General features: G+C 28.1%; 2 protein-coding genes and 1 pseudogene across 3 annotated transcripts; 2 read left to right on the top strand and 1 right to left on the bottom strand.

Moving 5' to 3' along the window:
- Window positions 1–176: 176 nt before the first annotated feature.
- Window positions 177–5,506, bottom strand: LOC149884249 (uncharacterized; annotated as a pseudogene).
- A 5,855-nt stretch (window positions 5,507–11,361) lies between these two features.
- On the top strand, window positions 11,362–16,151 carry LOC145185821 (N-glycosylase/DNA lyase-like). The gene is made up of 5 exons (XM_090099186.1): window positions 11,362–12,115; window positions 12,299–12,475; window positions 13,779–13,828; window positions 14,496–14,549; window positions 15,270–16,151. The coding sequence occupies exons 1-5, from the start codon at window positions 11,443–11,445 to the stop codon at window positions 15,336–15,338; spliced, it is 1,023 nt and encodes a 340-aa protein (XP_089955312.1). The 5' UTR covers window positions 11,362–11,442; the 3' UTR covers window positions 15,339–16,151.
- On the top strand, window positions 16,124–23,488 carry LOC145185766 (mannose-1-phosphate guanylyltransferase regulatory subunit alpha-like). Of its 2 annotated transcripts, XM_080061775.2 has the most exons (11): window positions 16,124–16,241; window positions 16,454–16,551; window positions 18,587–18,690; window positions 18,847–19,054; window positions 19,315–19,374; window positions 19,675–19,802; window positions 22,034–22,174; window positions 22,294–22,400; window positions 22,563–22,702; window positions 22,811–22,982; window positions 23,160–23,488. In XM_080061775.2, exons 1-11 carry the CDS (start codon window positions 16,184–16,186, stop codon window positions 23,258–23,260), a joined length of 1,317 nt encoding a protein of 438 aa, XP_079917901.2. In that variant the 5' UTR covers window positions 16,124–16,183; the 3' UTR covers window positions 23,261–23,488. The 2 variants fall into 2 exon arrangements, with proteins under 2 accessions (XP_079917901.2, XP_089955311.1); XM_090099185.1 differs by lacking the exons at window positions 22,034–22,174; window positions 22,294–22,400; window positions 22,563–22,702; window positions 22,811–22,982; window positions 23,160–23,488 and adding an exon at window positions 19,925–20,449.
- The last annotated feature ends 1,002 nt before the right edge of the window (window positions 23,489–24,490 follow it).

The following is a 24,490-nucleotide window of genomic DNA, read 5'->3' as shown; positions in this document are numbered from 1 at the left end:
ACTCAGGTTAACAAGTTTATCACAAAGTAATTGTATGTTCTCGTATTTTTTGCACAGACATGTATCTCTATCTTTAGCCGACGGTTTGCGGACGAAAAATGGGCGATAATGAGTAAACGTTGTATATGAAAAGTTGTTTCTCGTATATTCCGCGCTAAATTTTTCATAAAGGTTTACTAATGAATCGAGTAGTAGTCGCTTTTGTTTTTTATCTTTATTTTTTGTTACAGTCTGTTTCTTTCCAGTTGTTACTCTAGAATTGTCATCACGTGTAAGAAACTCTCTTATCAAATCCTGCGTTTCAGCATCAAGCGATGCATTATCACGATGGCATTTGCTGTTTGGAGTTGTACTTTTTGATGAAAAAGAAGAGTTTGGGGTTTTATTTAAGGTTGTTCACGGAAGCAAAAGTTGAATTTTTGATAAAAAAAATAGTTTTCGAAACTCTATTTTTGTTTCGGTAAGTTCGAAATAATTTCAAACTAATTAATTTTGTATCGAAACGATTTTTTCATTTCGAAATTATCAAATTTGTTTCGAAATATTTTTGCGATTTCGAAATTCTAAAAATATTACCGAAACAATTTTTTACCTTCGAAATTCTAAAATTTGCTTCGAAATATATTTGTGATTTCGATATTCTGAAAATAATACCGAAACGATTTTTTGCCTTCGAAATTCTAAAATTTGCTTCGAAATATTTTTGCAGGGATTAGAACCCAAAGGTTCTTTTACAGGGATTAGAACCCTCAGGATAAGATTGGGGATTGATATTTTGTGACATTTTGTGGAAAAGGGAGGAGGGGGATCTGAAAAGTTTTTTGCGTGACATAATTTGCGAATGACCACTTACTTCTACACGGTGAAATGTTTCATATAAAATATTAGCATTCTATTCAACAATCATATTTGCTTTTGTTAACAAAATAAAATTAAAAAAAAATTTATAATGTTCGATCAAATAAAAAAATATTAGAAATACATGTATAAGTACTATTATACAACTAAATCGACTTTTAGTCGATTACATGTCTTTTTTTTTTTATAAGCATAACACTAATAAGCATATGGAGGCTCAGATTTGGAAAAAAAATAAGCATATGTAAGCAATTCCTGAGCTTCGATAAACTATTTTAAAAATTCAAATTTTATTTAATTAAAAACTTTAAATATACATGTATATATTTACATATACATGTATATATATATTAAATATACATGTATATATACATGTATATGTATATATTTCTAAATTTAAACCAACAAAAACATCAAAAATCGAAGTTTATGTTTTGCAATCAAACGACTTTATGAAGTAATGAAGTCATTGTGTTGCAAAACATAAAAACATAAAGTTTAAGAGTCGCTCTGAAGTGTTTTATTTTTCTCTTTTTTTTCTCTCTCTCTTTTAATGTGTAGTTTATTTAATACCGTATTTAAAATGTTTATTTTATTTCTAAGTTCTATCTTTGATTTCATTAATAACATTTGTATATAGTTTATATGTTTTATTTTTTTATTATTATACTATACCATTAATTCAGCTACATTAAAATCAAAGCAAATACAGAGCATAAGTTAATTTTTTATTTTTCTTATACCCATTAACCTTTAGTAACGCGCACACTTTAGGAAAGTATTGAAATAAGCATATTTTATTAGAAATATGCTTAAGCTTAAGCATACTTTTGAGCCTCTTTTAACTTTTTGCTTAAGCATACCCGAGCCTGTTTCAAAAATTCATATGCTTATAAAAAAAAAAACATGTAGTAGAAAATCCAAAGTCGATTACATCGACTCTAAGATTTTTCAAAGTCGACTAATTTCGACTTTTAGTCGATTTAGTCTAAGTCAATATGAACACCAGTTTAAACACTTTTTAATTTTAAATTTGCATAACGTAAGTTTAAACTTTAGATTTAGAATTTGCATAAAAGTTCGTGCGCTTTTCCTAAATGATATAATTATGATATCTAAAAGTTATAATATGCAATTCCTTTAAGGCCTGTAACGCACGTATATGAAATCATTGTTGTAACGTAAACGCCTAATTACTCTCTTGGGATTATTTAGATGAGATTTACAACGATTTCAAACAATTATATTTATACCTAAGCAATCTTTTTGTTACATAACTCAAAATTTTAGTTCGAGTTGTTGAGGCAAAATCAAGTTATTAGGTTTTAAAGATTTACTAAAAACACGTGTTTTACAACACATTTTTAGCCATTATTGATAGTAAAATTAAAAAAAAAAAAAATAGCTGTTTTTTATTTTATTTTAATATAAATTTATTCTCATCAAAAAAAAAAAAATCATATTTTTGATTACTTAAAAAAAACAACTTGTTTTCAGTTGTGTGCCACCTTAAATTTACCAAGATAGTATTATTTTGCCATATATACATATATATGTACATATATATAATAAAAGGTCTACTTGCCGAAACACCCCGTGGTAAATTATTTAGGCACCCGGTTATTTTAATACTATTATGCAAATAAAATATAAGGTATTAAAATTACTTTTTGGAATAAATTTAACTTTCCAAAATTCTTTTTTTTTCTTCTTGTAATTAATTTCACTTTTCGAAATTCTTTTTTTTCTTTCGAAATTAATTTCACATTTCGAAATTCTGTTTTTTCTTTCGAAATTAATTTTACTTTTCGAAATACACTTTTTTTTTCGAAGTTAATTTCACATTTCGAAATTCTATTTTTCCTTTTTGAAATTAATTTTACTTTTCGAAATACACTTTTTTTTTCGAAGTTAATTTCACTTTTCGAAATTCTGTTTTTTCTTTCGAAATTAATTTCAGTTTTCGAAGTGCAATTTTTTATTTCGAAATTAATTTCACATTTCGAAATTCCTTTTTAATTTCCGAAATTATTTTGGCTAGTTCGATTATTTTCATAAGTTTTTATAGATTTCGAAAAAAAAGTAGTATTTCGGTACCGTTTTAATCGAAAATTTTCGAAATTTGCAATTTCGATAACGAACCATAGTTTTATTACCTGCTAATAAATTTGATATCCTACTTGTTTCATTTGTAATAAAACCGTTTTCTTCAGAAGAAGTAGATGATCTATCAGTGGTTGTAGGTGAATTTGCTTGTAAACCAGGCAGGAAACTTTTAAGCCTTAATTAACGTTTTTTGTATTTTTGGGCTGAACAATTAGCCGTTTCTAACTTGTCCATTAATGTTTGTATTTTTCTATAAACCTTTGTTTTTTGGTAAGCAACCTTTGCTCTACCTCTTTGTTTGCGTCCGTTTTTCCTACTCAACTCGCGTTCCGGTGACTCTGATAACGATGTTTCAATCTTTCTTTTTCCAGCTCTAAATTTTGCTTTCTGGACGCGCCAACAACGACGAACAATTCGTTTTTTTCTTTCTGATAATTCTGATATCACTTTAACCTTCTTCTGCTCACGCCGCATTTGCCAACGTTTGCGTTATTTTTCACGAAATATGTCTGCATTTTTTTCTAATTGTCTGTCCCGAAACGCTTTCTGAATTTCAGCACGAGATTTCTTTGAAGTTTTTATGTTATATGCCTAGCTGTATTTCTTTTCGAGTTACAGTATAATAACTGTAATTGTTAACACACCAAAAGTTTATTAGTCGACTAAAGTTAGTTAGACTAAATTTTAGTCTAACTAACTTTAGTCGACTAACATTTTAGTCTAACTAATTTTAGTCGACTTACTTTTTAGTCTAACTAAATTTAGTCGAATAACTTTTTAGCGTAACTAAATTTAGTCGACTGACTTTTTAATTTGCAAAAAATATATTGTTACTTTTACCCAAAAAAAGTTTTTTTTAATTCTTGCTATATGTAAGTTGTGAAGTGGCTTGAACGCCATTTTTTTTTAACAACAAATTGCTGTAAGTTACAATTTGCATCTCCAGGGTATCATTTTCAAGGACGATTTTCAGAGTTTTTTTAAAGTTTTTGGAGAAAGGTTTGCGACATATACACCTGGGATTTTGTAATAAAACTTTTCTAATTAGTCCCCCGTTATTGTTAAGAACTTGTTTTAAATTTCAATGAAAAGTGGTTCAAATATGTATTTTTCGATTTCTAATTAAAGTGAATTACAAATTTTATAACACATGTGTGAAATCAATTTATATTAAAAAAATGGTATCATGTTTTTGAGAGGTGTGTTATGTGCAGAAGCATTTTCGGATTTTCTTTATATAATACCTGCAATGATTTTTTGAAGTAATAATACCTAATTTATTTCGTTCTCATTAAAACGTACTCATAAAAACGCAGATATTTACAATGACAACAATAAAGTTGAAGCAGTTAGGCATTTAATGTCTTTTATTGTTTCTATATTGTGTAATTGAACATATATCTTGTTCAACTCTTAGTTTGTTTTCCTTGTAAAAATCAGTATTAAAATGTTAATAACTAATCATGCTTTCGGTATAAAACATTAGCACTAAATCTTGTTTTAGTCGACTAATTTCAGTTACGCTAAAAAGTTAGTGGACTAAATTTAGTTAGACTAAAAAGTTAGTCGACTAATTTTAGTTAGACTAAAACTAACCTTAACTCCCACCCCTAGAAAGAACTGGAATTGTGTAGCTAAAAATTTTTCTTCATTCAAAATCCACTTGAAAGAGAAATAAAGAAATAATATAAAGGACTTAATCTAACAGTATTCAACATGTACTTACGAGAACAAGAAGCATCGCTCATATTTTGAGCAACCAAAAGACCTGCCATCAAGTTCTTTTTTTTTTATGTACTGCCAATGTTAAAAGTAGCAACTATGAAATAGTTTATTTAATATAAAAAGGAAACCAATCATCCACCTATAAACAGGTCATTTAAGATTCATCTCTTTGGAAGTCAAAGGTAATTAGTAAAATGAAGGTGAGTTTAGTGTTACAAGCAAACTAACCTCACTATCATTTTTACATTTATTCTAAATACCTGAGTATTCTATAGAGAAAAAGGAATTTTCATTCTTTAAAGTTCCTATTCCCCAGTAAATGAGATTCACTTGACCAAACTTTTTTTACAACATTATCAAGAATATTGTAGAAAACCTTGGTTAAGTGAATCCTTACAAAATCAAGAAGCATATCTCATGTTTTAGTATATTCTTGTTTAAAAAACTAATTTTGGCTTTTAAGCTTCAATACTTCTTCTAAACTTAAACCTGTAGTGAAAGAAATAAGTTTATCACCAAGTTCTTGTTTTAGCATGGTAAGGGCAATAGTTTTAATGCCCTCTGCAATTCCTTCTTCTTTACCAATGGAAATACCCTCTGCAATTCCTTCCTTTCTAGCCTTATCTTCAGCTATTTTTAGTGCGTTAGCTTCCATTCTGAGCCATTTGAAGTGGCATTCGTAAAGCTCCCTTTCCTCTTCGTTAAAGTTTAGAACGTTCAATACATGCAAAGCTTTTTTTAGATTCTTATTATCTAGTTCTTTTGGTAACCTATCAGCGTTCAGCAAATCATGTTTGGTTAAAAAAGTAACCCACATATCAAGGACATTTCTAATCTTCGCAACAATATCCTCTAATTCTTCAGTTGAATCAGTGATAAATTTATTCAGTTCTATTGTATGTAGTTCCCTTTGATAAATTTATTCAGTTCTATTGTAAGTAAACCCTTTCTTTTTTTCTGTTATGTGAAAAGAGTTATGATAATCTTTTATATGCGGGATAGAAGTAAAGTTCAGAATGTGGATACCTATAGCTTTGCATAGCGTGGAATAACCTTTGGATTCCTTTAGTTGCTCGGTATATAACTTTGCGTAATAATAAAGGGCTCTTTTATCGTAATCCGATTCATCGGTGATTTGCATCTCGACATTGAACCTTCTACCGTCCAAACCTTTTACCTTAATATCGAGTATTGATAACTTATCATCTCGGAAGTTTTTCGGATTATAAGGATTTAGTAAAGTAACATCTTCTACCTGATCTTCTTGACTTACGATAGAGTTTATAAGCGAAATGAAAAAGTCCTTGTTTTCTTCAACACCGAAGATTTTCTTAAATGCTAAATCCACTCGAGGCGATATTTTTGCCATAACTTATTGCTTTTACTGTACTATAACAAATGGAGGGTTGTACTGCAGTTAAGTGGCGTAGAATAAAGTTTAATTGTTATTAGCGCTCTCGTTTTTATAGACAAAAGTTCTAAAAATAGTTAGGAAAACCAAAGTAGATAAATTTCAAAGTAGTTATTTAAATTGTGTAAGTATTTTTTTAGTATTCGTTTTTTTTTAAAGTTCGTTTTTGTTCACTGTTTTTATTATTTGTTTTTATCGTTATTATTTAAATATTTTATCTTTTATATTATTGCTTTTTATTTATTTTATTTTCATTTGTGCAAAAGTGTTTTAACTTTTATTATATTTTAAATTGTTTTAGATTAATTACTTGTCAAAATTATAGAATAAAGGATACTACAACTACTGTTCTTGCTAATATATTTTTAAAAGATATGAGGCTATGAAAATATCCGTTTTAATTGTCAACTACATGTTAATGAGAGGAAATATTCACTTAATGTAAACGAAGTAATCAGCGCAGAGCGAATAAATAAAGTTTCCATATATATATATATATATATATATATATATATATATATATATATATATATATATATATATATATATATATATATATATATATGTATATATATATATATATTAGACATGTCCAAAAAACAACTTTTTTTAAAAATGTCTGAGCACAGCCGCTAAATGTGTTCTTTGTAATAAATTAATACTAAATTTAAAAAATTTTTGAATAAAAAAAATTTTTAGGGGTTGCTCAAGACCCTTAAACATCAGACAAGTCCCTAATATTTTGAAAAAAAAAAGTTTTTTAAAACCATACCATGTTGGGTCTCAAAAGAAGTGAAATTTTATAAAAATTTCAAAAATATTAACTATTCTATATAAAAATTACCAGTTCAAATTTTATGAATTAAAAACTATCGTTTTTTAACAAAAAATAAAAAAGTGCATATTTTTAAAGTTTTTTTTAATAAACTTTTTAATTTGTGTTTTTTATAAACTTTTTTTATTATTTTTGAAATTTTTATAAAATTTCACTTCTTTTGAGACCCAACATGATATGGTTTTAAAAAACTTTTTTTTTCAAAATATTAGGGACTCGTCTGATGTTTAAGGGTCTTGAGCGACCCCTAAAAATTTTTTTTATTCAAAAATTTTTTAAATTTAGTATTAATTTATTACATAGAACACATTTAGCAGCTGTGCTCAGACATTTTTTAAAAAAGTTGTTTTTTGGACATGTCTAATATATATATATATATATATATATATATATATATATATATATATATATATATATATATATATATATATATATATATATATATATATATATATATATTCGCTCTGCGATAGAAAAGTTGACATATCATGCACTTGGTGGATTTAATTATTTATTTTTATATTTAAACCACGTCATCTATTATTTGGCTTATAGGAAATCTCACATTTTAATCGTTTATATCAATTTTAAACATAATTATGGATTATTATTGTTATTTGGTGTCAAAAAAGAGTCATTGCTCTGCAAATAGCTTTCTCTGGTAAAAGGTGAATGTCTCATTATTTTTGTTTTTGTTTTGAAAGTTAGTCTTTTTATTGTGATGATATAACGTTAATAACGTTATTAATTAACATTTTTATCCAAAAATCTTTTAAGCTATAAATACAAGATCATTGTTTTGTAGTCATTAAGTTGAGTTTCAACAATTGCTGCTGAAAAGTCGACAGTGCTCGAAAAGTCGAAAATGTACTTTCATTTACAATGGCGAAAAGGATATTGGTCACCTACAAAGCGATGCAAAGCTATTACAATACGTGGAGAAGGTTATTCGTACATGGAAATCGCCAAAAATTTGGGAAACGGAGCAACAAAATCTAGAGTGAGGAAGGTGTGCAAAAGGTTTAAGGCAACCAATACCTTCTAAAATATGCCAAAAATTTGGAAAAATTAGGAAGACAACCGCCAACGATGACAGGATGATAATGAGGCTTGCACTTATGAACCGAAGAGCAACTTCAGCTGAAATTAAAAATGATTTAGAGGCCGCTCGAGTTTCGGTTAGTTCAAGAAGAATTCGCCGAAGGCTTTTTGAAAAAGGTTTAAAAGCAAGAAGACCCAGAAAAAAACCATATTTAAACAAAAAACAACGAAAGAATCGTTTGATTTAGGCAAAAGAACACAAGGAGTGAACAAAGGAAGACTGGACAAGAGTTATTTGGAGTGATGAAAGCAAAGTTTCCATTTTTGGAAGTGATGGAATCAATTATGTGAGAAGAAGGCCCGGTGAAGATCTTTTACCTGAGTGCACATTGGTTACAATGAAGCATCCCAAAAGTGTAATGGTGTGGGGATGCATGACCAGAGATGCTGTGGGTCGTAACCACGTTGTGGATGGTATTTTAATCGCCAAAAAGTACCAAGAAAATATATTCGAAGCCAAATTACTCCATCGACTGATGATTTGTTTGAGGGCAAAACAGAGACCTGTGTGTTCCAGCAGGACAGTGCTACATGCCACACCGCAAAAACTGTCAAAAATTGGTTTAAAGCCAAAAAGATAAACTTTTTGAAGTGGCCTGGAAACAGTCCGGACCTTAATCCCATAGAAAACCTGTGGTCTCGATTGAAAAAACTTTTAAGGAAAGAAAAACCTGGGAACAAGCAACATATAATAGAGGCCATAATCAAGTCCTCGTTTCACGTGATCAGCACTGAAGTTTTGAGTAATTTAGTGGACTTAATGCCTCGTAGGATTGCTGCAGTAATAAAAAATGACGGATATCCAACAAAATACTAAGTTTTTTTATAAGCCATTTTTTTAATGACATGTTTTGTAAGTTGTAAAACGTAAATTTACCATAATTTACCACTTTCTCATTAAATTGTTATATTTTTATATTAAAATTGTGAATTTTAATCAAAATTTTAGTTTTTTTTAATCTAAACACATCAAAAAATAATAATCAATATAGAAAACCGCATAAATATGGTTATTTTCTCCTAAAAAACACACCAAAGTGAAGTTTTCATATATTTTGAAAGGATGTCCATTCCTATGGCCACTAGTGAATATTTAGTTAATGAATTAATTTTTTTTAATCATTATTTATTTACTGTACTCGTTATTTATAGTAGTTTATTAAATACTATTTTCGTTTAAAAAAAAACAAAACAAATAAACGTTCAACAAAAAAAGTTTATTATTTCGGCTAAGACTTGCTTTCGCCAACTATTTGCTGCCATAGAAACTCAGATATGTAAGTTGAAAAAGCGGTCCACTGGTCCTGTGTTGACGGCGCAACTTCCTCTTAGCTCGCATAAACGTTTTTTCAATAAGCTCAGTGTGCACAGTTAGGTCATTAGGGTTGACAAGGTTTCTTTGGTGAACGATGACATAGATATATATAAATACCGATCGAAGTTTGTGGTAACTCAACACAAGATGTTCAACTATCAGAGATTTTATTCGACTACCAGGTAAAATCGTTTGTTCAGACACCTCTACAGGACAATAGCGTTCTGAATGACGCTCTATGGCCCCAAAAAACCAATGTCTCTGCCACCATTGACCACGATGATATTTCCAATAAAAATGTTTCCACTCATCAATCTTTACATCTAATGGTTCGTCATTCTCATCTAAGCCTTTAAATTATTGTGGATTTTTTCTAAATATTGCTTAGAGTTTTCAGAGATAGATGATAGTTCTTTTAAAAAATAATTGACTGTAATTAAAACTGCATAAAATCGCCACGTCAATCCATCTTGGTTTTGATTACATTTGTTCCATGTGGATGACATGTTGCAGGCTGAACACTTTACATCGTTTAACACAAATCGGGTCCTAGCTCCATATTGCAAAACAAAGAAATCATCATTGAATTCTGAAAATAAAAATAATATTGAAGTATTCTGAAAAGGAGTTTCTGTTGCTGGTAAAACCTTATCAACAATTGTGATACTTGCTACCAGCTTTTTTTCGAAAGGTCTACCAGCTGGTCTACCATCTTTTTTTCAAAGTGAAGTGAGTAGTGTAACAAACACGGTTTAAAAGAACAGAAGTTTTGACAAGTCTCATAAAGTAGAGCGGCAATTCAAACTACGTGAAATACTTTTGAAAAAAATAGTCATTTAACTAACTTTTATTTAAACTAGTAACATTTGCATTTTCAATGTAACAATTGCTTCTCACACTTTTTTTCGGATATTGATGTCTACGTTTGGATGACATTTGCGGTGTAGTTGTCACTTATTTTCTTTTCGAGATTTACAACGCTGAAGTTAACCCATACCGCACAAGTATTTCATAATCAACCCTTCTTTTCGGGTTAAGGGGGGTGAGGAAGCAGGAGGGAGGAAGGGGAGAGGAGGCAGGGGTAGGGTAAGAAAGAGTAGAGTTGATACCATTAATAAAAAATGTAGCAAACTTTAAACAAAAAAAAAACATTTAAAAAAATCACTGAACCCAAAACCTCATGTAAAATTTTGCATTTCTAAGGGCCTGTTTATATGGAAAGCGGGTTGGTTCGGCAAACGAGCCAGCCCGTTTGCCGAGATCTCGACGGAGTCCTTATTTCAACTTAATTTTATTTTGCCTTTATATGAATAAACGAACTAGCCCGGATCGCTAATCGGGCCAGCTCATTTATTCATATAAACGCAAAATAAAATTAAGTTAAAATATTGATGACGTCGATATCTCGTTAAACGGGCTGGCCCGGCAAACGAGCCAGCCCGCTTTCCATATAAACAGGCCCTAAACAAATTCAGACCATTAAAAACAAAGTGGCCTCAAACCACCAAAAAACCAATGGCGAACTCGAAAAATTATTCTTAAAATGAAAGGTAACCGGTACCTAACCGGTACTTTTATACTACTGACGCAAAATTCTGAGTTAACATTTGAAAAAAAATGTGTGTTGAATACACTAATCAAAATTCAACTGGAAATGTAAAATCATAATGTAATTGTCCTGCAAGAATCTTAATAAGTTCATTTGATATTTTCAAATTACCATTAAAATTTATAAAATCTAGATAAGTAAAATATTAGAAATGTATGTATAAGATCAGGAACCAATTGAGATTTTTTTTAAAGGACGCAATTAAAAATAAAATGACCATACTGGAATCTTGATTACGTCTTAAGACAATGAATATCAAAGATATCATTATTTTGTTTTTTAAATAATATTAAAACTGGACTGCAACAACAGTGATAATAGGAGTGATAATGATAAAGACAGTTGTTGTTGTAATAATAATCATGTTTTTGTGAGGTTTTTTATGCATTACTGTTAGCTTTTTTGTTTTTAGTAAATTTTAGAAGATATATGCTTATCATTTAACAACTCAAAATATTTTTTAAAAAGAAGTAAAGTACAGTATGTGGAATGTTTTGCGCTGTTCTGAAAAAGAAGTTAACTTGAAACTTATTTTAACTGGTGGTCAATCTTTTCGCTGGAAAACAAATCCTGATGATCCAAATATTTGGTTTACAGTCCTTAATAAAAAAGTATGGTATTTAGAGCAAAAAAGTGATGGAATTTACTATAAAACTGTATGCTCAAAAAATATATCAAATCTTGCTGAAGGGACATTAAATGATGAAGTTGATGACAAATATTTTTTACATGATTACTTCCAACTTGGTATAGATGTTTCCAAACTGTATGAACAATGGTGTATAGTTGATAAAAATGTGAAAACATTATATGATTGTAAGTTCTATGGAATTCGTGTACTCAAACAAGACCCTGTTGAAAATCTCTTTAGTTTTATATGTTCCCAAAATAATAACATTACTAGAATATCAAAATTGGTTGAAAATTTATGCACTTCTTTTGGTGAAAAAATAAATTGTGGCAACAAAGATTTTTATTGTTTTCCAACAGTTCAAACTTTAGCTGAGAACAGAGTTGAAGAAGCTTTACGAAAACTGGGATTTGGCTATAGAGCTAAATTTATTCATCAAGCCGCTAAAAGTATTATGCATGATCATGGTGGTGAAAGTTGGTTGTATGACCTAAGAAATAAATCATATGAAGAAGCCCATCAAAGTATGTTATGAAACTACCATTGTTAACTTGGAAGTAAATGTTGAGTTTTCTTTTTGTTTTTAAAGTTTGTTTAGATTTTCTAAAATCTCAGCATTCTTATAAAAGCGTCGCAAACTATTATTTGTTGTTCCTCTTTTCTTAGCTAAATAATGTACTTAGATTTTACTGTAAAAATTGTTTCAGGTCTATGTTCATTACATGGAGTTGGGGCCAAGGTTGCTGATTGTGTTTGCTTGATGTCTTTGAACAAGACAAATGCTATTCCTGTAGATACACATATGTGGCAGATTGCATCTCAATATCATATACCACAGATGAATAAATGTAAAACTCTTACAAACAAAACATACAAATATATAGGTATAATTTATAAGTTTGAAATGGTTTTACTTGATTATAAACATCTTTATATGCATGTAATTTTACAAAAGTAGTAAGAAAACTTGGATGTAAAAAAATCATTATTGAAAAAAAATATTTTGTTCTTTGAACGCTTGAAAGGAATTATCATAGTATTGTGAAACAAATAATGATTTACAAATTTTCATAAGGATATAAATCAAAAAAAAGATTTGTTATTTCAAAACTGAATAACTGCAAAATTATGTGAATTCCAATTAGAGAACTGAACAATTTTACAAAATCATATGATTTTAAAATGGAATCTCTTTTTTCTTTGGTTTACATTATTATGATAATTTAAACCAAAGTTTCAGCATTTTTAGGAAAAGAATTGCAAAGAGTTTTCAACAGGTGAAATGATAGGTTTTAGTTATTCTACACAAAAACATACAGACTTTGAGCATTCTTTTCATATGGAATTAGTAGGATTTATATGTTCATTTTTTGGGAGTGTTTTTTGTTACTAGAATCAACATAGAACAACAAGAAGTTTTTAAAAGTGAAAATAATTCTAATTACACTTATGATTCTTATAACTCTAATTAGACACTTTGGCCATGAGTTCCATGGGTGGTTAAGGAATGTTTTATAAGTGACTTTTGATTGCATATTTTTATTTGTATTTTTAAATATTAAAAAAATACCCATGAGAGATATAGTTAAGAGTATTTATTGAGTAACATGGACCATAAGTAAGTATCATTATGTATGTATGTATTTATGTATGTATGTATGTATGTATGTATGTATGTATGTATGTATGTATGTATGTATGTATGTATGTATGTATGTATGTATGTAGGTATGTATGTATGTATGTATGTATGTATGTATGTATGTATGTATGTATGTATGTATGTATGTATGTATGTATGTATGTATGTATGTATGTATGTATGTATGTAGGTAGGTATGTAGGTATGTATGTATGTATGTATGTATGTATGTATGTATGTATGTATGTATGTATGTATGTATGTATGTATGTATGTATGTATGTATGTATGTATGTATGTATGTATGTAAAATGTCTCAGACTGCAAGTTTTTATGCAAGTCTTTTAGCACAAATTTGTAATAAGATTAATTTACATGGCAAATTCATTGACCAATATACACAAAATATATATATTTATAAGTATATATTTATAAGTATATATTTATAACTATATATTGATAGAAAAGCTTATGTTTTACCTAACACTGAACTAAATACTTTATTCTTAACTTTAATATCTTGTGCAATCAAAATTGATGTTTAGGAAATTTCTTTCGAGAACTTTATGGAGATTATGCTGGATGGGCCCATTCAGTAAGTATAGCATTCATGTTACACTCTTTGTCATGTGTGCAGTAAGAAATAATAAGACTTAATCAGATTTTTAAGTATTTAAGTATTTAAATAGGTTGGATTTTTATAACCTGGATACCTGGATTCTTCAAGTTTTCTTGTTAAAAAGTTGGAACATATACAATCTATTTTTAGAAAAAAATTAAGTGCAGTACTCATGAAAACAATGTGCTAAATCTGCAAAACCAAACTTGAGGATATTTTTCCTTGCAAAGATGACTTTTCATAAAATATTTGTATTGTTTTTTAAATTATTATAGCTTCCCCTAATCTTTGAAGAAGAAAAAAAGAATTCTTTTGCTAAAAACATTTGTTCTTTGGTTTGTAAACAATAAAAAAGTTGTTTAGTAAACAATAAAACGTTTTTGATATGTTAAAATTACAGATTGTTTGATGACATAATATTGTATCAAATTGTAGTGTTGATTAAGTTGTAGATTATTCAATGGCATATCATAAAATTATAAATTGTCTCAATAAAATTAAAAATTGTCTCAATAAATTGGTGGTATTGAACCTACTACTTTTTATTTCTCTTTTTTTTTTAAAAAAGTATTTTTTTTTTATTGTTTGTTGATGTATTATTGTTAGGAAATCTAACAATAAAAGATTATTCTTTTTTGTTTAGGTTTTATTTACATCAGATTTGAAAAGAAACAAAAAATCTGCCAGCCAACTCAAAGTAAGTGATATTACTACTGTAAGTGATGTTTCAATCAAAGGTTTCTTTTATTTTACAATTTTTTTTTTTTTCATTATATATAATAAAAGAAACCTTTTTAAATATGACAATGTAGTTTGCTCAAATAATAATCTCAGCTACAAAAAGTCTTATTCAGAGTTAAAATATGAAAATGAAAGCAAGTTTGAAAATCAAAACCAGAAAGTTTCAATTTGTGCTCAAAGTTTGTGTGCAAAAATTCTGAAAATGTTTTAGCAAACAAAAACTAACGAAAGAAAATTGCAAAGTAAAACAAGCCAGAAGCAATAGGCCAATGAATTCCTCTCTTAAATCCCCATTCACAAAAAGATTGTTAAATTAGTATGAAGATACAAGATTCTGTCAATATTCGCTTGAACAATATGCAATTCCTTGCTTGTATTCTTTCTAACATGGTTATCACAGTCACTTCAAGTTGCTTTTTTACTTTCTCTTTTTGTTAAAAATTTTTTCTTAATTGTAAGTCTTTTTCTAAATTGTAAGTCTTTGATAACAAGCGTTGCTGCAATATTAGAACAGCTAGTTGATAGACTTAGTTTTGCAGCATTTAGGTCAAATAACAGACATCTTAATCCTGGTTGGCAACAATCTAAAATGTTCTAGATCAAGAATCTGAATTTTCTGTCCAATCAGCTATATTTCACACATATACACACATTTGTAAACTGTTTTTATTTTTAGATCAAAACACCCAAAAGGAAGTTGACAGAAAATGGAAAAGCTTCAAAGAAGAAGAAAGTTGTTAAATGAACATTTCTGATGTTTTTGTAAAATTGTTATATAGAACTTTATACCTTTGTAAATAAGAATAAAAAACCTAAATGTAATAAAAAAATATTAATAAAAGTTGTAGTTCTGAAAAATGAACTGTATCCTTTTAAATAAAGTTTTTCTCAAAATTATTTTTAAGTTAAAATTAGACCTATATTACAAATAACTTTACTAAGTCATGTATAAAGTTACTTTGCGGTTAAAAATTAAGAAAGATTTACATAGATGTAAGGTTTTGAAATCTTAGCTTAAAATTAAAGCAAAAATTACATGAGTATGGAAATAAATGAATATAGATGAATAAAAAGATATAAAAGTGTTTAAGTCAAAACTTTAAACTGTTTAGAAGGCATCAAAAAAGCAAAATCAACTTAAATACAATCAATTTGTAAATTTGTTACAGAGTTTATTTTTCATAACTAAACTTTTTTAAGTGAAAGTTAAAAGAGAATGTTACATATGGTAAATTAAGTCATGAACCAAGTCTACTTGAAACCAGTATATATGGTTTATTTGAATTTGATTGGTTTTTTTTTTTGTTATTTAATACACTGAAAGTTTTTGTAAAACACTTCTATGCGAAGCACACTAATTTTTGCATGCATGATTGAGTTTTTATCCTTACTATTGTTTCCAGTCAATATAAAAAACAGATTCAGTTGTTAATATTATTTTTAATGATATCATTCTAATTTGAAGACTCTTTTGTTTTCACAAATGAAAGTAAAACTATAGTAATAGGTTATTTAGTTGCTGATGAAATGTACAAAAATTTATGAAATATTTTATTTAGTTAAAGTTTTGATTTAAAAATATTGCATACAATGTTGGAGACAAAAATACCAGTGAAAGTGGTTATTCTTGTTGGTGGCCCTCAGAGAGGTATAGTAGCAATTTCTTGACAGATGTTTGCTGTTGATTGCAAGTTTTTGTAAGCTTTTTTGTATTATTTTGCATTCTCAATTCAATCCGGAAGAATATTTATCAGCTTTGTTAATGAAACAGTAACTATGCATCTTGATTATCTTGGATGAATTTATTGCCTTTGTAATTTTCATAAGTTAACTGATGCTGATTTGATTTTATTAACTTAGGTACAAGGTTTCGACCTTTGTCATTAGAAGTTCCCAAACCGCTATTTCCTGTGGCAGGATTCCCTTTGCTTGAACATCATATTGCTGCATGCAAAATGGTTTGTTAGTTATTTTAGCACCATGCTTGTTGCTACTCTCATCCACAAACTTTAAGGTTTTTTTTAGAAATTTACATTTTATAAGTTTATTGCTGATCTAGGAAGAAGAACACTTCTCATTTAAGAAGAACAACTTTTATTAACTTTATTCACCCCTAGTAATTTACCTCAAGCATGTTTCACTGCTGCAAACATTTGTTTCCAGGGCAGCTTGTCTATGCAGTATTTAATATTTCAAGCATCTCAATTATCTTTTGGCATTGAACTAGTTTTATAAATTTTTTTTCTGAGCTTTGTGTCCAATTATACTATAAGTTTTTAAAGTCTGTACGAAGAATACAGAAAAAAAATAGAGAGAATTATACAATATTTTTAAGTATTTATTTGCAAGATTTATTTTTATGACAAAAAGATACTAAAAAAACTTCAAGGGAATTAACTTCATACTCATATTTCCTTAGTTAGGACTCTCTCATGTAAATGCATAAAGTCTACTATAACTATTGGCTAAAGTATTTAAAAAGACTTTTTTTTATTTGTAAACTAATTATTATAAAATTACATGTCTTTTGGTAAAATGTTAGAGATGTTATTCTTTAAAACTGTAATCATCTTGTTGCAATTGCCTCCACTTTTTTCAAGCAATTGCCATATTTGCTAATTCACTCATGCAGTTCTCAGGCATCACTATTGGTTTTCTAGCAGTTTCATATTCAACAACTGTTTTTCTAAGTAAAATATTTTTTACTATATTTTATGAAGTATGTTTTTCACAGTTCTTGTTATCTTGTTATTATTTGTCCATAATATTTTACGCTTTGGCTCTTACATGGCTCTTTTTCTGTACATAATATTTTACCCTTTGGCTCTTACAGAACATTTTTCATACAGTTTTACTTCTTGGCAGAAGAAAACAATGTTCTCATGTTCATTTGTTTTTGGACTTTCTGGACCCAGGATGATGTTGGATGCCCCATCATAAATTTTGTCTCTGTAATACTCCAAAAACCTCCTAGAGAGGTTTTTAGAGTTTTATAGAGACAAAAGATGATAAAGTTCTTACTATTTATTTTATTGCTAACACTGGAGCCACCCTTTATACTTAATATAAAGACCAGGGCCATCATTCATACTTAACATCACTTTATTTGTTCTCTTAACTTTATAGCATATTTTCCTATGTTGAAAAATAAAAGAAGTATGTTCTTAACTTTCAAATCTTTTTAAAATCCTTTATGAAACTAAACTGGTCAGAATTGAAACTTTTATATAATTTTTATTGAAAATAGCTAGTTAAATTTAAGCAATAAGCTAATTCTCATTAAAAAGTTATGAAAAGTTACAAAAAAATTTATAGAGCAATTTTTTTTTGTCATGAAAAAAAAGAGATTTACGAAACAAGAAGATTTTTTTATGATAGTTTTGAAATAAAAAAAGAAAGTAATCCTAGGAATCCTAAAAATCAAAATGAATCAGGCTAAAAATTGTCTTGAAAATGACTGATATTGTTGTGAGTTTTCTGACGATATATCAAATCTCATTTCATTTTGGTATCTTTTCTTTCTTCCTGTTTCTGCTAATTTTCTTTCTTTTCAACATTTTAAAGTACTGACCACACACAAATTTCCAAACAGTTTTGTGATGCATTTATTCTTTTTATTCATTTTTCATGTCTTTCAACTTTTTGAAGGCTTTTAATTTTCAGCACATTTCATTTTGTTGACAAACCAGAGTTTTTTACTCTTTATTAGGCTACTGGAAGTTGTTTTCAGCTTGATGCTTCAAGTATTAACTGTAGAGATGCTCTCTGCTGTTTTTCTTCAATTTCATTATTTTCCTTAAGTTATATTTATGTTTTAAGTTATATTTACATTTTCCTTAAGTTTTATATACCAATGTTATATGGAGGATTTCAACCATTTCATTAGAGAATTTGTTAGAAATATATTTTACATAAATTTGATTTCAAATTTAAGTTTGGTTCTGTTTCTAACCAGATGTTATAGATAAATTTGAGGTCAAATTAATCTTATAGGTTCAAGATATTGGAGAAGTTATTCTATTAGGTTACTACCAGCTTAATGAAATCTTATCACGGTTTATTGATGACATGAAAAGAAAGTACAAACTTAATGTTAAGTAAGTAGACCTGCTTTGCTTTTTAACATAGTAACATTGATTTTGGTTTGTTTTGTTTTTTGTTTGCTTAAAAAAAAAAAAGAGGAAGTATGTAAGCACAACACAACTGTTTATATTCTTAAATTTAAGTTCTAAAACAAAATAACACTTTTATAGCTATTTTCAAGAGTACCAGCCCTTAGGTACTGCTGGTGGATTGTATCATTTTCGTGACCAGATCATTGGTATACAGCCATCTGCTGTGGTTGTAATACACGCTGATATTTTTTGTATTTTACCATTAAATGAAATGCTTGAGTTGTTTTACTTAAAAAATAAATTGAAGGAAGGTTCACATGTAGTATTAGGAACACAAGTACATATGGTAAATTTTATTTGTAGTTTTCCATTAATTTATTTTCTTTTTTCACAATAATGAAAAAATTCTTTATTAAAGTTTTTATTGTTACAAAATTATGGAATTTTAAATTCCATAATTTTTTAACAATAAATTTTATCTTATTATTAGTTATGATTATTGATCATGATTAATTTATGATAAAGAGTTGAAAGAAAAAAAAAAAATTCTTTGTTTGTTTCTTTTGAATGAATATTTGCAAACATTTTAAATTTTTTTTCCCAAAGGGAAATATTGGAGCTCAATCTGAACATGGAAATATGGTGGTTGACCCTAAGTCTTTAGAAGTAAGATAATGTTTTAGTTGTTAAGAAAATCATAACTGAATGTAAAGTAACCAAAACTGAAAAGATTTCAGTTACTTTAATTTTCTAGTTTACTACGAAAGACAAAATTTTTATTTAATTTCCAATAGGAAAATACCATATCTAAAGCTCTACTTTTTGCAGTCACCTTATGTTTACCGCATTCTTGTTAAATTTTGTTAAGTTACTAATTACATAGATATGTATTTATTTATTTATGAAGTTTTATCAGTTTTAATTTTATTTTCATTCTATTAAATATTATGGAATCTTATTTTTAAGATTACGCATTATGTTGAAAAGCCAGAGAACTTAGTGAGTGCAATAATTAATTGTGGTGTCTATGTCTTTCATCCTTCAATCTTTGAATCACTTTCTGAAATATATAAGCTTAATGTTAAGCGAGTAAGGTAAAAATTATTTTGCTGAGTTTTTTTAATATTCAACATAAGTGTTGAAAGTAGCTTGTAATGTCAAGTGAAATTTTAACAAATCTTTGCAAGTTTTTATATGTATTACTATATTATTTTAGAAATTATATTGTTTGAATACTATACCAGCACCCCAACAAAGCTAACATCAAGTTAACAAAAGTACAACCCCATCAAACCATCCAATGTTTATTAGCTATTTGTCTGATTTTTGGATTTTTGCATTATTTTATCCGTCTATGCAAAATTATAAGAGAATTGTTTGTATTTACAAATGAATTGTTCAGAAATGAGCATATTTAATTACTTAACTAAACATGTTTAGTTAAGTAAAAATGGCTTACAATGTATCAAATAATTGTTTTTAATAGATTCCGTCATACTTCATGTGAACTAAGTCTGTTTTTCTGTATGTTTCCTTAATAAAATTTAATTCTCTTTGAAGAATTTCTGAGGCCAGTTTGCCAAATTTACTAAGAACTGTTGAAAGAACAGAAATGAATCAAATTATTTAACACACCATGAATCAAAGTGTTCATACTTGTTTCCCAGTTCCCTTTTCTGAATGCTTTAATCTGAAGAAAATGTCACATATTTTTAAATATCTAGGATGCTTCAAAAATAAAGTTTCAACTTTTTCAATCAATAAGATTAGGATGGATTACAATTGTAAATTTTCAAGTAGATTGTTGTTATTATTATTATTATTATTATTATTATTATTATTATTATTATTATTATTATTATTATTATTATTATTATTATTATTATTATTATTATTATTATTATTATTATTATTATTATTATTATTATTATTATTATTATTATTATTATTATTATTATTATTATTATTATTATTGTTATTATTATTATTACTATTATCATTATTCTACAATACATGTGCATTAGACTATCAGTCTTTTCAAAATATAAATTCTCAACATTAAGATAAGTGAAATAAGGAGTTGCTTGAGGAATGTTTTTAGATTTATCAACTGATTTCAACTGAAAAAATTACTCATAAATTAAAATACCTTCTTGACCATTTTCATGTGTGATTCCCCTTAAGATAGTTTGAGTGTGCTATGTTTTGACTAGCTAAAGACTGGGTTGATACTTGCAGAGCTGATCGAAGCAGTCAAGGGTTAGATCTCTCTATTTTTAATCTGAATTGAAAGGAGTTTTTTAATCTACATTTACATTTTGTTAGTTTACTTGTTAGAGTACAAATACTCTCTAGCTACATCTATTGCAGTCTTGTGAAATGCCTCTGCCTAAGGGTGATTTACATGATGAGCTTATTATAACCTATTCTTACGCTGTTACTACTGCTTTACTACTGCTGAGCTTTACTACTGCTGTCCTTAAACTAAGAAAAGAAGCACTTATATTTGAGTATTCAATATAGTACATATTTACTTTGATGACTACAACTTCTGATGGGATATATTCATTTCTTCATATATATTTTATATACACTTTACATTTATTTTGATCATGAGATGCTACTTTTGGCTGTGAGATATTTTTTTGAATAAATAAAATTGATTTAAAGATGTTTTAGCTCTGTATTCAAATAATTTAAGAGATCAACTCAATTAAATCAAATGAATACAGATAATACAGATATGGATAAGTAGAAATTTCTTTATTATATGTAACTTACAAAATATAAATGTCTAAAAATAAATTTTTGTAGATAAAAACATAAAATTTATGTGTTTTTGTTAAACTAATTTTTCAACTTTGAAAACATTGAAAATGATTCAATAGGTTGGCGCCATTTCATATGTCATTTGAACATTTTTATATCATAGTTTCATATGTCATTTGAACATTTTTATAGTTTTATAAAATTAAACACTCAAATCTTATTTTGTTTGTAAATATATTTACTTCTGATGAGTCATTATTTTTTGAATAGTTAAAACTAATGGTATTCTGTACTGATTATGTAAATAGTATATGCTAAATACAAAACTCAGATGAATAACAAATAACCATGATCTATTTTATTGAAATCCCAAGCGATAACAGCTATAATAAGTATATTAAGTCCAGGTTTTTTAGTCTAATTGACCATATGGGTTAAACCTTACACTGATCAGCTGATCTTTATTTAATAGAGGTTGTAGTTAAATAATACCAATATATATAATTACCCATAATTCAGTGAGCAAGAAATATCTAATTACCCATATTTAATTCAGTGAGCAAGAAATGGATAGTAATGTTTCTCGTAATCCAGAGCACATGTTTATTGGCAATTTATTTTCTCGTATTGCTGGTAATAACCAGTTATTTTGTCATATGCTTCTTAATTCTTTTTGGGGATCAATTAAAGGAGCAGGGTAAGAGTTTTTTCTGTTTAAGTCTAAAAGATGTCTTCATTTATTATTGCTGAACATTTCATTTACTGTAGAAAAATCTGTTGGTACTAATAGTCTACAAAAAAATTTTTCTAAAACAGCTCCGCCATTTTTGCAAACAAGCAATATCTCGCTGCTTATAAGACGAACAAAAGTCTGAAGTTAGCTGAGTTGGCTGCAAACCCACCTTATGCTATGGAAATATTAGGTTTTTTTTTTAGACTAAGTCCTCGCTTTTTATGACGAAAAGATAGCTTTTGTAAATTTATTTTGCGCCGTATAATTTAGTAGAAGTAAATTTTTTTAAAATTGCAAATATTTCCATGTTAACAAATAAACAAAAAATTGGTTTTTCCCTTTGGTAATGTAGGTGACGTGTATATTCATCCATCTGCTCAAGTAGATCCAACTGCTAAAATTGGACCAAATGTATCTATCGGTTGCCACTGCATAATTGGGCCCGGAGTTCGTATACGCGAATCCATCATATTAGACGGTGCTGAGTTGAGGGTAAACTTTGTTTTAATTTTTTTTTTGTTTTGTTTGTGTTGTATTTTACACTCAGTTTTACAGATATTTTTTGTGTTTTTTTTTTTTTGTTAATTTTTATTTTAACAGGAAAATTGTTGCGTTTTGTACAGCATAATTGGGTGGAGATGTTTAATTGGAGCCTGGTCGCGAATCGAAGGGACATCAAGCGAACCTAATCCAAATTTTCCTCACACTCTGTTTAATAACGAGTCGCTGTTTCATCCAGATGGAAAGCTTATACCTTCTATTACTATATTAGGTAAGAGAATTTAACTTGATTTTATAAATTCCTTCTATGATGTGAGTTTTTTATTGTGAACATTTTCAAGGATTATACATTTGAGATAAAGATTTAACGCGATATAATTTTTTTTCGTTAAAAAATTCTTCTTACATTTCCATTATTTTTTAATCAACCCCTCAAAAATATTTTAAGGTTGCAACGTGACAATTCCTCGGGAGGTTATCATACTTAATTCGATTGTTCTCCCCCACAAAGAACTGTGCTCAAGTCACAAGAATCAAATCATTTTGTAATCTATTTAAATTTATCATGAGTTTTTGAAAAATATTTTCTACTAAATAAAATAAAAAATTCTGAGAAAAAAACTTTGAGAATGAAAGTTTTAAGTATATAAACCACTGGATTTTTTTAAACTTGAAGTTTTAAATTTGAAGATCTTCAGATTTTACCAAGATATTTATTTTTATGGTGATTTTTTTGTATGATATTTAAGTTAAATTATTTTTCAAACTTAGGTTTGGAATCGTCTTTTTGTCTTTCCTTAAGTTAACTAATTAAGAACTGAGTTAAGCAGAGAAATTGAAACCAGAAAGAAAACTGTATTAAAATCTCTGAACAAATTCGTAAGAAAATCATTTAAATCTTAATCATTTCTCAGTGCACGAGTATCTTCGTTACTCGGAGAAAAGCTTAAAATTTTTAAAAAAATCTATGCTAATTTCAGTTTGATCTTAGTTTTTCAGTAAATGTATTTTAAGTGTGATGGTGACATTTGTGGGTAGTAGCAATATAACGATTTCTGGTTTTAATTACCAAGACCTTTTTTTAACTCACTCATTTCATTTGACTGTTTCTGTTTTACGCTTTACAGTAGGGAATGTCCGGGTTCCGATAAGAATCGAACGAGACTTAACCTAAAAGGATATCGGAAAACGATAAGAGCAAAAAAAAACATTTTATCGGACCCTGATTACCCGAATAGGCATTTTCCGATAACGCCAATAAGATCGGATAGTTTAGACTTTTTTTACCCGACCTGACTCAATCTTTCGGATAATTTTAATTATCGGTACCCGAAAATTATCAATCCTATCGGTACCCCAACCCGATTACCCATTAAATAATACCCAAACGGTTCTGTTGTCGGGTATTCTGTGAAAAAGATCCATTTTGTTCAAAAATAACTTTCTAAAACCATTACCAAGAGAAGAAAGTAACGGCAATAATCGCAACAATCCCATTTTCAATTGGCATTTTGGCAACTGAACAAAATTTAATATATTTCATTATGCAATTTGTGCAATCTGATTGGCAAAACTAGTGTATCCTCCCCTCTACTTTTAAATGTTCGTCTCATTATTGGTTGTTACGAAAAAACCCAAGGTTAGCCAAAACCACCAAAAGCGATTGTAAGGCGTGATTGAGTATTTTCAGAATTGTTTCCTTTTCCGTTTCTTGAAATGATGTGAAAAGGATGTAATTTATAATTGAAATCGGACGTACGTAAAAGAGAAAAACTTTTG

The sequence above is a fragment of the Hydra viridissima genome, unplaced genomic scaffold (genome assembly GCF_058129835.1).
Source record: "Hydra viridissima isolate aposymbiotic clone 2 unplaced genomic scaffold, HvirCarnegie_v1 scaffold_9, whole genome shotgun sequence".
NCBI lineage: Eukaryota > Metazoa > Cnidaria > Hydrozoa > Anthoathecata > Hydridae > Hydra > Hydra viridissima.
Note: the sequence above shows the minus strand (reverse complement) of the source record. Positions and strands in the feature narration are given on the sequence as shown.

Excerpts from the sequence above, each read along its gene's own strand:
- LOC145185766 (XM_080061775.2), top strand. The coding sequence starts at position 16,184 with ATGTTGGAGACAAAAATACCAGTGAAAGTGGTTATTCTTGTTGGTGGC. Across the intron at positions 16,242-16,453 it reads TGTTGGTGGCCCTCAGAGAG|GTACAAGGTTTCGACCTTTG; the intron begins GTATAGTAGCAA and ends TTATTAACTTAG. Across the intron at positions 19,803-22,033 it reads CTTAATGTTAAGCGAGTAAG|TGAGCAAGAAATGGATAGTA; the intron begins GTAAAAATTATT and ends TATTTAATTCAG.
- LOC145185821 (XM_090099186.1), top strand. The coding sequence starts at position 11,443 with ATGTGGAATGTTTTGCGCTGTTCTGAAAAAGAAGTTAACTTGAAACTT. Across the intron at positions 12,116-12,298 it reads ATATGAAGAAGCCCATCAAA|GTCTATGTTCATTACATGGA; the intron begins GTATGTTATGAA and ends AAATTGTTTCAG. Across the intron at positions 13,829-14,495 it reads ATGCTGGATGGGCCCATTCA|GTTTTATTTACATCAGATTT; the intron begins GTAAGTATAGCA and ends TTTTTTGTTTAG.